At 36.1% G+C, this 16506-nt stretch overlaps 1 protein-coding gene across 1 annotated transcript in view; it reads right to left on the reverse strand.

Annotated features, from left to right (window-relative positions):
* Nucleotides 1-16506, reverse strand: part of PKHD1L1 (polycystic kidney and hepatic disease 1 (autosomal recessive)-like 1) — a 159097-nt gene that overhangs the window by 108833 nt on the left and 33758 nt on the right. The window contains exons 15-21 of the mRNA XM_011961082.1: nt 13070-13229; nt 12653-12788; nt 11002-11145; nt 9187-9344; nt 7574-7687; nt 5140-5289; nt 4016-4140 (exon numbers count right to left, since the gene is read on the reverse strand). Coding sequence (XP_011816472.1) covers nt 4016-4140; nt 5140-5289; nt 7574-7687; nt 9187-9344; nt 11002-11145; nt 12653-12788; nt 13070-13229 — 987 coding nt within the window. The remainder of the gene's footprint in view (nt 1-4015; nt 4141-5139; nt 5290-7573; nt 7688-9186; nt 9345-11001; nt 11146-12652; nt 12789-13069; nt 13230-16506) is intronic.

The following is a 16506-nucleotide window of genomic DNA, read 5'->3' on the forward strand; positions in this document are numbered from 1 at the left end:
AAGGAAGGAAGGAAGGAAGGAAGGAAGAAAGAAAGAGAAAGAAAGAAAGACCTGTTAGAAGCAGATAAATTTATTTTGTCTCAACTGGTAATAGTTTGATCAAGGGTATCCGATTATTTTTAACTATCATGATATTCTTGTTTAAAGGTCTTGTAACATTTAGGGTAGAGAAAATCCATGAACTCCATCAAATGTAATGCATCTTGAAATTACTGCCTAGTAGATCAGTTTTTTAATTTAAAAAAAAATCTTTTTTTGTGTGTATACATAGTAGGTGTATATATTTGTGGGGTGTATGAGATGTTCTGATATAGCCATACAAAGTATAATAATCACATCATGTAAAATGGGGTATCTATCCCCTCGAGCCTTTATCCTTTGTGTTATAAACAGTCAAATTACACTTCTAGTTGTTTTTAAATGTACTATTATATTGTTATTGACTTTAGCCACCCTGTTGTGCTATCAAATACTAGGTCTTATTCATTCTTTCTAGCTATTTTTTTGTACCAATTAACCATCCCCACCTCCCCTCAGCCATCCCAAATTATAAGCTAAAAGGAGAGACCTACTTAATGATATGGTAAGTGATGACTTGACTGATACAGAAGAACAAGGATTCATAAAATGTTCCAAAATCCTGAGGCAGTGGAGGAGTGCATAGCATAAGGGTGATGGGCATCAAAAGTAAAATTGTGATTTCACTGTTCATTTCAAACACTCCTTCCCATTGTAGCAAAATGTACCTTCAGATGTCCGTTTGAGAAGAATTTCTGCTTCATGAAGATGGACTATAGCAAATTGGGCATGAAACAGTGGTATATAATCATTCTGTTTATGGACTTTTCATGCTCCTTGTCACCTAACAGAGGCAGGGCTGGCTCAACTCCTGGCATTGCATCTGCCTATGTGACTGTCAACAAAGGATGTCCTCTTCTGAGTCAATAATTCCTCTGTGGAACGGCAGAATTCTCCCCACTCATTTCATTCATTCCAGGAGCTAGCTTCATTCCCATTTTATACATCGGATTGAACTATGTAATGGCCTCAAAGGCGTATATTTATTTTCAATACTAATATATCTCTCTCAACACAGATCAATGAAAAAATATCCAGTGTTCATGGATTGGAAGAATTAATAGTGTTAAAATTAATATCGTTAATTATTATTAAAATCATATGGTTCTGTGCAAACACCATCCACAGCATGTATAGATTTCAGGCATTATTCTCTCTCTCTTCTCTGAAGTCCACTTCAAGTTCTGCCAGACTTCAGTATCTAATGAACTTTGTGTAAACAAGAATTTTTCTTTCTTTACATTCTATGGAAACATGTGTAGATATTATACTTGGGACAAGACATCAATTATTATCTTATTAATGCTTTATTTCAAGAACCTAAGGAATATATGAAGCAGGGCTTTTGTGTTTCCTGAAGAATTCTTTGAAAAGCTTAATGCCCTAATTAAAGTTTTTCCCTCTGACAAACACCTGTTGGACTGTCGATTCCTACCTCATGACTAAAGAGATACTGACACCTGTAGTTAAGCTTGGTCTACAGATGCCATCACTTTATCCACTGATTGACCAGAGTATCTGAAGGGAATTAAGTCCATATGCTCAGGATCTGATGCCAGAGATACATACTTCAAATATGATGCTGATGTTTTATATTAAAAACGAAAGACTGTGACTTCCTACACACACACACACACACACACACACACACACACACACAGAGACAAACACCTTCTTTCTTTTTTTTTCAAGACAAGGTCTCATTCTGTCACCCACGCTGGAGGGCAGTGGCACAATCTTGGCTCACTGCAGCCTGGATCTCCCAGACTCAAGCAATCCTCCACTGTAGCCTCCTGAGTACCTGGGACCACAGGTGTGCACCACCACGTGCAGCTAATTTTTGTATTTTTTGTAGAGATGGGTTTTGCCATATTGTCCAGCACCCTCCTTTTTTTAACATAAGGTCATTCCAGTTCCACAGGAAGGATAACTCTGATATGCTCCCACCCACCTGCCTGGTCCCATCTTTTGTCACCTTTCTGGCACGGTCCCAGTGAACACAACTGATTTCCTCCTGATAGAGTCTGGGGACCTAGCTTTGCTGGAGCACCTCCAGGTCTTCGCCCTGGCTGTCTCCCACTTTACACATCTTATCCTCTAAGATATAGTTTTTAAAACCTTTAACAAACAAGGTTTCCCTTCCAGTTCAACATATGTCAGCAATTTTTAGAGTACATGAATTTCTAAAGTTATGAATTGGGAACTTGCTGATGCATTTTGAAAATAGTGTTGGGTGCCAGGCATGGTGTCTCATACCTGTAATCCCAGCACTTTGGGAGGCCTAGGCAGGAAGATTGCTTGAGACTAGGAGTTCAAGACCAGCTGTGGCAACATGGCAAGATTCACTCTCTACAAAAACAAAAAATTAGCTGGGCATGGTGGTACACACGTATAGTCCCAGCTACTCGAGAGGGAGGCTGGTGTGGGAGGATCACTTGAGCCCAGAAGGTGAAGGCTGCAATGAGTTGTGATGGTCCCACAGTACTCCAGCCAGGGTGACAGAACCAGACCCTGCCTCAAAAAAAAAAATAGTGTTAGGATTATGTAGAAAACAGGACAATTGAAATTGCAGATTTGAGCAGCAGCTTTTGCATCAAGAAACATTCCCCCATCAAGACTGCCGTTTCTTCCCATCTAACTACTCGACTCTCCATTAACATCTTGCCTGTTTTTATTTATTATCTTTGTTTTATTTATGGTAAACATTTGGTTCTATTTCCAACTTTGGATGATTTTCTCACTCCCTCTGTCTGGGTGTCATGAGGAGACGCTGATTTTCCCTCACACTTATTCCACACATGGCAGTTCTGAGTTACAGAGTTCTATTCTATGATGGGAAGAAAAATAGTGCTCTTCATATCTTATCATAATAGAATCATGTTCTCCATATCTTATAAAATGATGGAAACTTACATGACATGTATTAAAGTATCATATAAACTCTATATAGACCCATATAAAATAAAGATTGTGATGTAGCTATAACAGAAAAAAAGCAAATAAAAAAAGAAATCTTTTCAAGATATGGAGATCCTATTATGGTTATTTTTATGAGATAAACTTTATATGAAAATAAACTTCTAAAATTGTAGAGAGGAAATGTTCTATGTCTTCAGTGGAGTAATGATTACATGGCTGTATACACGTGTTAAAACTCACTAAATCGTGCACTTAAAAATAGTGAATTTTACTTTATGTACATTACACTTTAACAAACAACAACAATTTATGGGGAGTACTTTATAAAATAGAAAGATGTGTGTCTCTGTGTATGTCTTCACTATTACTTCTATTGTAAATGAAATTTTTGCATGTACCATGTATGAAAATGCAGTCACAACTGACATAAATTTCAGAAGATATAAAAATTAATAAAACCCCCAAAATAATTATATAGAACTAAATTGTGTTTAAGGGCATGACAGCTGTAGTCATTAAATAGCTTTCTCTAGGTTCATTTTGTTTCTTCCTTTATGTTTCTCTATTTGCATTTCTATGTGTCTAACTTTTGGTATAGCAAGCATTATTTCAAAATGTCTCTATTCCCTTTTTTTCAGTGATCAAACTATAACGACTATATTGTGATAAGCCTGTCTCTACCTTCCAGCAACAACTAGGGACATTATTAGATTTAGTAATATACAATTTAAATTCTAAACTTTACCATTGTTTTGTCTTTTTATGGTTATGGGTGATTATGACATGACCAGTTGTTATTTTCATAATCTACAGATTTCTTTAAAACATGACTATTTCTGTTGGATGTTCATGTGTAGAACAGGAAAACTGCAGTTACATCCATTGTGCGTGTGATTTGCCATCATCTCCCCAAACAGACCAAAACAAAAACATAAAACCCCAAGAAATGGATTTGTCTTATCTTTGTAGTTTACATACCATGGTATAACTTAATTTTCAAATTCATAGCGTAACTTACTTGTTTCCATGAGCAAAGTCGTATGTAAATTGTATATCCGTGCTTCTAGTAATCTTGCTATTGTCTGGGTACTGGAATTTTAGACCAATATAATTTGCCAGGAATCCTTTGTATGCTAAACATAACTAGATAAAAATATGAAAATCATTGGTAACAATATGTTATCATTACATTGTTTTGTAACAATTCAAATAAATTCAAAGTCAATAAATATTTATTAAGCATTTTCTACATAAAATGTACCAGAACACAGAGAAAGAAATGATTAATTTCAGCCAGTTAGCTGCGGAAGAATTGGGAAAGATTTTATAGACAAAGTGACATTGAGGTGACATTACAATTAATAATAATTATCTATTATTTTTAGGTATAGTGTCCTTTAAAACTGCAAACAATTCACTCTCTGTGGAGATGAGTTATGTACTAACTCTAAGCTACTCAGCAAATTTACAAGTCCAATGCACATAGGAAAGAAGAGAGGTAAACATTCAGGCAAATTAAATGGGATGTAAATATCGTTGAACATTTAGAGATAGAGATGAGTGTCACTGTAAAATAGTAATTAAATACCAATTTTAATGGTCCCCAAGTCCTTAAGCATGCCAAATATATTAAGAACTTTGAATTTTAGGATAGATGCCACAATTTGAGAATTTTAAAATAAGAGAAAGGGTGAATCTATGATTAATAGTGTCAAATGCCCTCATTAAAACTGCCATCTCCTGTGCTCCTAATTTGGTTTCGCTTCTCTCTGACTGGATACCCAAGATCACCCTACGATGGCTAGCCATTTTTCTTTCTTCTTAATTAATGAAGAAAAATGAAGAAGTTTATACACTTTAAATTATTTCAGTATTTAAACTTGTGTGCAAATATTTTTTTCTGAATTAAAAGAGAAATATAATACATGATCTGTGGTACTATATACATATATATAGAATATATTTATTATTTTGAAAATCCTCAGAAGAAACCACAAGCACCCAGAATTTACACTACAGTGCCTGTTACAATATGACATACTATTCATATGGCAAGCATTTTTGCTTGTCTTAAAATTTCATGAAATTTTATTACCAAGGTATTTTCCAGATTCAATTAGCATATCATTTTGTTGAGCTTACCTGATTATAAGGAAACAATAAAATGTCCCCATATGGTCGTCTGTTTGGTTTAACATCTGCTGAGTCAAAAAGGACAGCTGGGTTTTTCAGGGAATAACGACCACAGTAAGCATCAGTTTCAGCTGTCTTCTGCCCTCTGTTAATATGTTCCTACCGAAACAATAATATTTCAAATGAAAACATGATTTATTGTTCTGGTTTTCCCCCAACATATGCACCCAAACCGTTCAAGGTTTAACCCAGATACCATTGTTTCCCCGATTACTTTAACTTGAGATGTTTTCTTCCTTGTCTGAAATCTAAAGTTCTCATTTGGATCCATAATTATATAATCCCTTATACCAGTATTTGACTAGTTCCCAAGTTTGACTTTTTTCCTTACATTATGAGCTCTTTACGGGTATTTATTCATTCTTTCCATGAGTGTTTATGCAGTGTTTACTGTGTGTCAGGTTTCTGCTTGTTTGTGTGTTTGCTGTTTAATCTTCAGGATTCAAGTGGTGAAGAACCCCTATCCCTGTAAATAGAGATCACCCGTCTAAGACAAAGAAGCCAATGATTATCAAACTAAGGCTCAAGGGAGATATCTAACTCACATAAAAGCATCAAGAAAGATGACTCAGGGGAAGTGACAATGAGTGAAGTCTTTAAAGATAAACAGCAGTTGTTGGAAGGGAAAAAAAGATGTCAAAGGCACTGTGCAAATGGTAAAAAGAAAGTAGGGGCTTCAGAGACAGGTCAAAATATGTACAAAAAAGCAGAGGTGTGAGACACCATGGTGCTGGGAACACAAACTGTTAAGGTTAGGTGCAGTATGGAAATGCACGTGAGGGTAATGATGAGAGATGAAGCAGGAAAGGTGTAGAAGGTAAATTACATGTGCCATCCTCATGGCTGCTAGTACTACATTCAAAATAGAACATAAATACACATATATTTCTTGAACGAAGCTGAAAAGGTCATCTATTAAATGGAAAGATCTTTTTCTCACTAATCTGCTAATGAAAAGTATCATGAGAGATATTCTTAAGGATTTATATTTATATCCAGGGTATTGATCTGAATTAAATAACTAGAGTATACATTTTTTATTCTTACAGTTTTCACTTGGAAATAGCAAATAGCTGACTTCCTGAAGACTTGAAAATGAGAATTAGAAAGCACATATTCAATTTTCTTCCTTTACTCTATATTAAAGAAAATATATCATTAAGAAAGAAATAATGACTGGGCTGTGTACTAATTAACCAGAGTGTTATGTCAGAAAGCAAGAGAAGCAGTTATATAAAACTACATAATACATAAAAACATATAATGCCCCACTATATATTATAATCTCTGAAGTCAGTGAGGAGAAAGGATATACTGTGCATCCATGTTAAGAAAACACAAACCAAGGCTGGGCGCGGTGGCTCATGCCTGTAATCCCAGCACTTTGGGAGGCCGAGGCGGCTGGATCACGAGGTCAAGAGGTCAAGACCATCCTGGCCAACATGGTGAAAGCCCATCTCTACTAAAAATACAAAAATTAACCAGGCATGGTGGCAGGTGCTTGTAGTCCCAGCTACTTGGGAGACTGAGGCAGGAGAACTGCTTGAACTCGGGAGGCAGAGGTTGCAGTGAGCCGAGATTGCACCAACACACTCCAACCTGGTGACTCAGTGAGACTCAATCTCAAAAAAAAAAAAAAAAAAAAAGAGAGAAAAGAAAAAGAAAACACAAGCAAAATGACATGATTTGTATCTGTGTCCCCACCAAATTGCATGTTGAAGTGTAATCCCCAAAGCTTGAGGTGGGGCCTGTTTGTAGGTGACTTGAACATGGGTGTGGATTTCTCATGAATGGCTTAGCACCATCCCATCTGTGCTGTTCTCATGACAGTGAGTGAGTTCTCACAAGGTCTGGTTGTTTAAAAGTGTGTGGCACCGCCCCACTCTCTTCTCTTGCCCTTGACCAAGCCAATACACGTGCCTGTTCCCCTTTTGCCTTCACCATGATTGAGAGTTTCCCAAAGCCTTCCAAGAAGCTGAGCAGATGCCAGCATCATGCTTCCTGTACAGTCTACAGAACCGTGAGCCAATTAAACCTCTTTTCTTTCTAAACCCAGTCTTAGGTATCTCTTTATAGCAATGCAACAATGGCCTAATACACAAAATAAACAAAAACACTACAAATCTTACCTTTGCTCAGCTTTCCTACTTTCTAGTAAGAAAATTCATCAGTAGTAAAAATTTTTTGACAAACGAATCATAGAAGGCACTACCAATAGCACCTACCAACAGCCCTTAAAATAAATGTATAACAAAGTCATTTTTGCAATTTGATTGTGAATGACAAAGTTATTAATGTTACTTCAAAAAAGAAATTATAAAATTTCAAACCATTATATAAATTATCATTTGGATAGTTTCACAGTTCATTAAATATTTCATACCAGGTTAAAATCAGTTTCATAGTCTCTGAAGTATTTCACAACAAATCCTTCTTCAAAATTTGCAATTTGTGGTGGACACTTAGTGCTAACCATTTCTTCCACTGCTCCCTGAAACTAAATTAACAATATAAACATTAGTAACTTCTTTTCATGAAAAGTTAGAACACTAGTAATCCTACTCCTGATTCTACTAATTAGTTCTAATAGAACATTTTCATAATTCCCATACTGTAGTCATGATTATGAGTTACCTTTCTAAATAATTTTAAGTGTGATAATTTTAGTGGCCAATGAATTTTCAAAACTTTTATTCTAGAATAACAATAGTTACATAGATTTGGCTAATATTAGCATACTTAGTTATTACATAAGGCAGACATATTTGTTTAGTAGCTTTTTAAAGAGAGCGATGAAGCAAACCTAAATTAATTAGTACCCAATTAGATAGATTCCAAATAAATAATTTTTCCAACTAACTCAAAATTAACTGGAAAAAAAAAAAGATACACTCCAATAGATTCTGGCCAACATGGTGGAACCCTGTCTCTTTTAAAAATACAAAAATTAGCTGGGCATGGTGGTGCGTGCCTGTAGTCCCAGCTACTCAGGAGGCTGAGGTAGGAGAATCACTTGAACCTGGGAGGCGGAGGGTTGCAGTGAGTGGAGATCACACCACTGCATTCCAGCCTGGTGACAAAGCAAGATTCTGTCTCAAAAAAAAAAAAAAAAAGATTAGATGCATATACTGTAAGCTTGTATTTATAATTATTTAAAAAATAATAAATTATTGAAGATTATGCAGAAATTAGTACATATTCACAAGTCTCCTATAATTTCCATATCAATTTCTCCAGCAAAGCACAGAAATAATTGTCACTTAGAATTAAGGGCTTGCGACAGTATATACTCTTTAATCCGTAAACAAATGTTAACTTAAATTCATTGTCCAGATAAGTTGTCAAAATGTTGTAACTCGCAAGCATTCTTTCTTTTTGAACAGCTGCCGCCTATAGAGATACGTTAGACCCTGTTGGCACAGACCTAAGAATTCCCCTTTCCCTCTCTTGTCTTTAGAATATTTCCTCCCTTCCCTCCTCACTATGGGTAGGCTCCAACTTATCACGCCAAATAGAAGAATGTATTACTCCTCCTTAAAGTGTTCTTTATAAAAGGTTGACATTTAAATGGTGTTCTGTTTAAAAAAAAAAAAATAGGATATTTAAACTAACCAATACTTTATAGCTAAGCTTTTATTGCACTACATCTCTCAAGGAATTTCTGATTTTACAGGATAACAAATTGGGTTTTGAATGAAGAACAATGCCGGTGTGGTTAGAGGGACTCAGAGCTTCTACACATAGGCAGGGCAAGGTTTTGGAAGCTTTGAGATATGCCTTGTCTGGAAAAAGGGGTGGCTGCACTAGGTTGACTCTTAGTCTCCTTTCAGATAAAAGTGTTCACAGTATATAAATTGTGGTGAGTCGATCAGGGGATAAATAATTTGAAGTGATTTTTTTCAAGTAATATCTCTTTCCCATCTGTCTACAAATGGCCCATGAATGATGTGAGAGGGTGCAGGGAAAATGCGTGGTAGAAACATTCCTACAGCGTACTTCAGCCTCCGATGACCATGGAGTGAGTGGCTTAGAAGCGATCCCATCCCAATTCAGTGTGAATGTCTCCAAGTTGGGTTTTCCTTTGGTTTGTTCTGTAATATCCAGTGTGACGTTATTCCCTTCAACTACTTCATAATCAAGCAGATCAAAATCTCCTGAAATTAAGTGCCAAACAGAATTTGTAGAAGTTAATAAAATGCCTATATCTAAAACTATATATATATATATATATATATTTTATATATATATATTTATATATATATATATATATATATATATATATATATATATATATATATAAAAGAGACACTCAAATGTAGCCAAATTGGTTTCATTTGGTGCTCCATTATCACAAAAGAAGGAAGAATGGGGACGATGTAGATCATTAAATTTGAGCAGATTTATCCATAGCATAAATGGCAAAACAGACAAAGTGCTATATATTTAAGGCACTGTCTCTATGTAAAAGGAAGTATTGTAAGATAAACAGACAGATGTATTAGGACCATGAGATAAAGATCAATGAGCAGTAGGATATTCCAAAAATTCTTTTAGTTTTGTGCTAGTACCATTATTTTGGTGCAAATGCTCAGCTGAAATATTGCTGTTTTCTTTAGACATGAATAGAGCACAAAGATGAATTCCAGGAAACAATCTCTGACCTGTGAGGTTTGTTCATACCATGCCACTTAGTATGATAATCATTGACTTTGCCACTTTGAGAGGAATAAGGCCTGTCCTCAAATGTCTCTGTTCTTTGAAAGGATGCTCTACAGGTGGAATCTCACTGATCTTTTTGACCCTTTTAGTTGGGTAAAGTCTTAAAATCTGCCCAGTTAGGATTTGGGTACCATATTTCTTAAGGTCTCTGCTGAAGTCTTATAATTTCTCTCTGATATATAAAAATACATCAAAAAGGATATTCATATGTTTATTCATAAGTATTTTGACAATCTAACTTTTGTACACTTTTTAAAACTTAAATTCATGTAAAATCAAATTCTTTATCCTCCACTCAACAATCAAATAAACAATTTCATAAAATGAGACACAAATATTGAAGTAACATTTTACTTACATATATTGAAAAATAATGATTACCCAAAGAAAAGTAAACACACACACATACATAAACACACATTCAGGGACCCACTTTCTGAGCTAAATATGCCAAATAGCCAAGTTAGTTGTGAAGTCTGACTTGAAGGCAGAATGTCTATGTCAATATTTCCAAAAGTGTTTTGTGTAAAACATTAATAGGAGGTTAATAGCTATTACTTGAAAAAAAAGATGGAGAGAAAAAATAAGTTTGCATTAAACACAGGTGAACTGACTTTTTTCTTTTTCCTTTTTTTTTTTTTTTTTAATATTGCAGGACTCCTCAGGGATTTTAATATTCCAACGAGCTCTGCCAGTCTTGAAGGAAGACCCATGGTATACAGTGTCTCCCATGTGAATTTGACCACAAAATCCTTTCATTAGGCAAGATCTGACCAGATGAGTGTCTCCTGGACAATATTGATTTGCCTAAATTTTATTTTCAGAAAGAATATTTTCACTAGTTTTTACTAATTTATAAAGTAGGCTATTATATGGAAAATGCATTTGTAGTATGTATAGTGCATTTCTCATGCATTGGAGTTGTACATTCCTTGAAATACAACTAAAATTTAAATTACCATAGAAAAAAATAATCATTTAATTTCTGCTGACATTAAACCAAGTCTTTTTCTCTGTCATCTTATGGAACTTTTAGAGTGGCACAGGATATACATTTGTTTCCTACAGGTACAAAATTAAATACATGCTTACCTCTAGTTGATACGAATGTTACCGTGTAGATATTGCTCTGGGGATTCTGTGTTCTTGTTACTTGAACTGTGTCTGGTTTTATAGACCAGAGGTCATTCAAGGCTGATTGCAGTATGAATTCAGAAGCATCAGCAGGTAGGAAGACTTTGGATTGGATTAAAACAAACAAACAGAAAAGTTGAAATCTGAGCTACTGCAGCCAACACTGATGTCTTGTATTTACATTTTTAAAGCACCTATACTCTGTACCATGTAAGTTATCACTTAGAGAAATTGTATTTTGAAATTGATTCAAGTTCAGTAATATTGAGTATTTAAGTTGTGCCCTCTTTGAGGACAGGGCTGATATTTTATTGTTCTAATATTCCCACAATAATAATTATTGGATTTGGCAAAGAATAAGCAATCACCAGCATTTACTGGTTAAAAAAATTAACAGTAGTAGCGAAAGTAATATTTTAGGATTTGTTATAAAATAAAAAAATGCGGCCGGGTGCAGTGACTCATGCCTGTAATCCCAGCACTTTGGGAGGCCCAGGCGGGCGAATCACAAGGTCAGGAGATCAAGACTATCCTGGCTAACTCGGTGAAACCCCGTCTCTACTAAAAATACAAAAAATCAGCCAGGCGTGGTGGTGGGCGCCTGTAGTCCCAGCTACTTAGGAGGCTGAGGCAGGAGAATGGAGTGAACCCGGGAGGTGGAGCTTGCAGTGAGCCGAGATCGCGCCACTGCACTCCAGCCTGGGTGACAGAGCGAGACTCCGTCTCAAAAAAAAAAAAAACAAACAAAAAAATGCAATGTTGTTTTTGTTTTTTAGCTGATAAACATTGGTGTTCCATAAGCCTATCATTTAATTTAAAAAATTGAAAGACATGTTTACTTCTGTGCAATGATGGATTTAATTCCTTTTAAAATTTTAATTTTTATTTTAAGTTCTGGGGTAAATGTGCAGGATGTGCAGGTTTGTTACATAGGTAAACGTATGTCATGGTGATTTGCTGCACCTATCAACCTATCATCACCTAAGTATTAAGCCCAGCATGAATTAGCTGTTTTCCCTAACCTAATGCCCTCCCGGCACCGACCCCACCCCCCAACAGGCCCCACTGTGTGTCGTTCCCCTCCCTGTGTCCACGTGTTCTCATTGTTCAGCTCCCACTCATAAGTGAGAACATGTAGTGTTTGGTTTTCTGTTCCTGAGTTAGTTTGTTGAGGAAATAGCTTTAAGCTCCATCCATGTCCCTGAAAAGGACATGATCTCGTTCCTTTTTATGGCTGCACAGTATTCTATGGTGTATCACATTTTCTTTATCCACTCTATCATTGATGGGCATTTGGGTTGACTATTCACAATTCCCATTTTCTTAACTTACACCTGTGAGTAACAGATATATAAATTCCATGTGCATTTAGATATATAGTTATCATTATTATTAGAAAATGATGGTATATGCCAGAAAGTTATTTGTATGGATGTTGCTTTCTATCCCAGTCTGAAGGCTTTTTACCATAATGTATTTTTCTGCTTCTTTGTCTAGCCTATCATCAAAACTATATTTTCTAGACAGTATAATTTGACTGGAGCAAATACTTTATGGCTACATCTATACATGAACAGAAACAGTATCTCCCTTATTATTTATAACTTACCAGTTTTTTCCATATTATAGATTAATCTGTATTGGTAAGATGAACATGAATTAGCTTCCACACAGGGGCTGGTTATCTTGATCTTCTGAACTTCATTAATTGCGTTAGTTGTTTCCCAGTTTTCTAATGTTATAACCTATTTTCCAATTAAAAAACATTTTTAATATATGAAAATTATATATACTTTAAAAGCATCATAACTCAGCTATTCAATGTCACTTTATTGCTCTATTTTACTACAAATGACAAGTAACAGCCTTTTTGGCTTATAATACAGATACTCAAAGTCATTGTTCAATAATTGTCCGTGACTGCTTTCACCTAAAACAGTATCTTACCTAGCAAAATTAATAACCAAATTGAGATCCTGCCTTCGGACATTTACTTTCTGTAAGTGGAACTATAATCATAGCAAACCTGTACTTCCTGGATGATTGTCGACTGGGATTTGATGACTTGTTCTTCATTCACTGCATCTCCTGTTTGTTGTTCAGTATAAACATTTTGATACTGGTACAGTCCGACATCAACAAATGCACTTAATGTGTACTCCTGCAGCAAGATTTCAATATAATATCTGGAAAATAGAGTAACTAATGAATGTAACTTTTTTCCACAACACTTGCCATGAAATTATTTTAATGAATAAAATATCAACATTATTTTAAAAGCCTGCCTGTTAAATAACTTATATTGTAGTATCTCATATTTTACATATTCAAATGTTAAAATTTTCATAGCAGTTTGCTAAAATAAAATGAATTATGTAAGGTATCTGCATTAGTAGAAAGTTGTTCTCATTCATAACCAATTCATTCAGCTTAGTCAATAAATATTTATTGAAGACAATACTAGTTCCTATATTCAAGATCCTGAAAAATAACCCTGTCCCTGGCATATAGCAGAGACAACATGTAGAGGTTAAATATTTTAATGTGTTCAAGAAAATGTCAGGCTTAGGCATAGCATATGTTTTATACCTGAGGGGTTATATTTGTCAGGAATAAAAGTTCCTACTTTCATGTTCCTTAAATTTGGCTCCATTTGTAACTTGGGGAATAAAATATTGCCTCAGGAAACTTTTACTGGTCAGATTTACTATGGACCTCCAACTAGCTGGATGGGATTTTCACTTTATATTTTGAATTCCTGATTCTTGATGTCTCCTGCCCCTCATCCTACTGGGTACCCAAGGTGATGCCTTCACTGAGCAGCTGTTACAGGAGAATGCAAAACGCCTGCTTCTCCTCTAAATCTCCAACAATGTCACCATTGCTCACATCTTTGGAGAGGACAGCTGGGAGCTTCCCTAAACTGTCTCATATCACTCAACATACTTTCTTATATAGGGAGAATCAGTATCCACAGTTCATGAAAGAGTCTGAATGAGGGAAATTTATCATGTTTCATATGTGTAGAATGATGGGGTGCTGGATCATCGCCCGATGGAACTGATATTTGGGGATTATCTCAGGCTCTTGACTTCCATAAGAACCTGCTCATCAGTTCTGCTGACTTGAGATGATCAACACTAACTAAAGAACAGAATTCAAAGAAGAACCATTAAAATTTTGCATCCTTACTCATGGCTCAAAACTATTAATTAGGTACTTTCTTTATGCTAGACAATAAACTAAGCACTTTGCAGACATTATTATATTTAATCGTCACAAAAGTTTCATAAAATAAATATTATTCCTTTCTCCATATGAATAACAAACGCTAATGGAATTTTAAGGATTCAAAATTTTTTTAAACTAGTAACTGAGGGAGAATTCCAAACAGAATAAGGTGACCAAAAAGATATGCACTAGAGGAAACTATATTTGTGGTATTTGAGTAGAATGATTTAGCAATATGAGCTACCTTTGGAAAGGCTTGAAAAACCACTTTACAACAAACCAGCTAGAATGGACTCAATTTCAGATTTCACAGCAATCATTGTAAGCACAGTATGTAAATTCCAAGCTGGTTTTGCAGGAGCACAGACACCAGGCAGCAGATGTATTAGGAGTTGCTTTCACTCAAACTCTGTGCTCCTGCCAAGCTGGTAGACTGAACTCATTTTCCAAGAACAAGCCAAAGTCTGAAAATGTACTGACACTTAATTGCAGTAGGGATTAATCAGGCACTCCATTTATCCTGACCTGGCCCAGTAGTTTTCATGGTTATAGAAGAAAATGTTTAATATATAAAGAACTGAAAGTAGAAGAAGGAGGAAAAAAGGAATAAAACTTTTTCCCCATGTCAGTATTACCAAGACCTCAGCGAGAACATTCAGTGTGAGAACATTAATTTGCTCCCAGGTTCCGTTGATCCCAACCCTCCCTGTCCAGTTCCATAAGATCCTCATGATGCTGCCTCTGAGCATAACTTCATCAATATCTGAAAGGGTGATGAGGTAAATTTATAAAGAAAAAAGCATTCCTCCCATCAAGAAGGGAAGTCTATTTCTGCATCCTTGAGTCTAGGCTTGGTCACTTGCTTTGGGCAATGGGATATTAGCAAATGTGACACAGACAGAGTACTGCAGAGTGTGTGTGCATTAGGACTCCCCTCTTTACTGCTGAGATCACATCCACAATGTGACAAACTTGGGCTTGTCTCCTGGATGATGAGAGACCACGTGCAATGGGATGCCCCAGGTATCTACGACTCAACCACGCCTGCTGAGGCTCCAGATATATGAGCGAGGCATTCTAGGTTACCAATCCCCAACTAAACTAGTCAGGACTAAAAGAGCAGCTCAGCCAACTACAAAATTGTGAAAAATAATACACACTTGTTGTTTGAAGTTGCTACAGTCTGAAGTGCTCTGTTATACGGTAAAGTCTAACAGATCCAAATGATGAATATGATCTCAATGCATCTTTTGATGTTCTTCATGTTAACTCCATTCCACCACCTTCTCCATTTTGAATGTATCATGTCTTTTATCTTCCTGTTTCCTAGGAATTCTGAATGGCTTTTTGAATGGGATTATCTGGTATTTGGATGATAATCCCACTCATTGGCTCCTTGGACTTGACCTTTCAACACTAAGTGATATGCTCTGTCAGTTCTGGCAGTGTATTTTAATATTCTCAAATTTCCAGTACCTGGCTCAGGGCCTGGAATAAACCAGTTAATAACAAATGCACATTAACAGTGGCAACAGTCTATGTGGCTTAGTGATTTTTCCCTAGCAATACTGAAGAGCTCAGCTGCAGAAACAGAGAAATTAGATGGGTGGATTGATTGAGAGGTCCAAGTACAGAACTAAGAACAGGATCGAGTAATTTCACAAAAGTGTAAGTTTGCAACAGGGTTATTCTAGACTTCAAATTTCCCTGGTTAGCTGAATGCCAGTATTCTTGAAAATAAAGAAACACATTTGAATAAAATTATAGCGAATGACCAATTATAAATCAAGCCAATAAACTAATATCCACTTCCACCAATAAAAATAAATTGAAAATATTTAAAAATATAGGCCGGGCGCGGTGGCTCACGCCTGTAATGCCAGCACTTTGGGAGGCCAAGGTGGGCGGATCACAAGGTCAGGAGATCGAGACTATCCTGGCTAACACAGTGAAACCCCGTCTCTACTAAAAGTACAAAAAATTAGTCGGGCGCAGTGGCGGCTGCCTGTGGTCCCAGCTACTCAGGAGGCTGAGGCAGGAGAATGGCATGAACCCGGGAGGCGGAGCTTGCAGTGAGCTGAGATCAGGCCACTGCACCCCAGCCTGGGTAACAGAGGGAGACTCCGGCTCAAAAAAAAAAAAAAAAAAAGAGAGAACCACCGATTTTTCTCTACTAAATCTATTTCTTTTGATTTCAGTAAATAGCACCACCATCTAACCAGTTGTTCAGGT

Source organism: Colobus angolensis, unplaced genomic scaffold (genome assembly GCF_000951035.1).
Source record: "Colobus angolensis palliatus isolate OR3802 unplaced genomic scaffold, Cang.pa_1.0 Scaffold535, whole genome shotgun sequence".
Classification (NCBI taxonomy): domain Eukaryota; kingdom Metazoa; phylum Chordata; class Mammalia; order Primates; family Cercopithecidae; genus Colobus; species Colobus angolensis.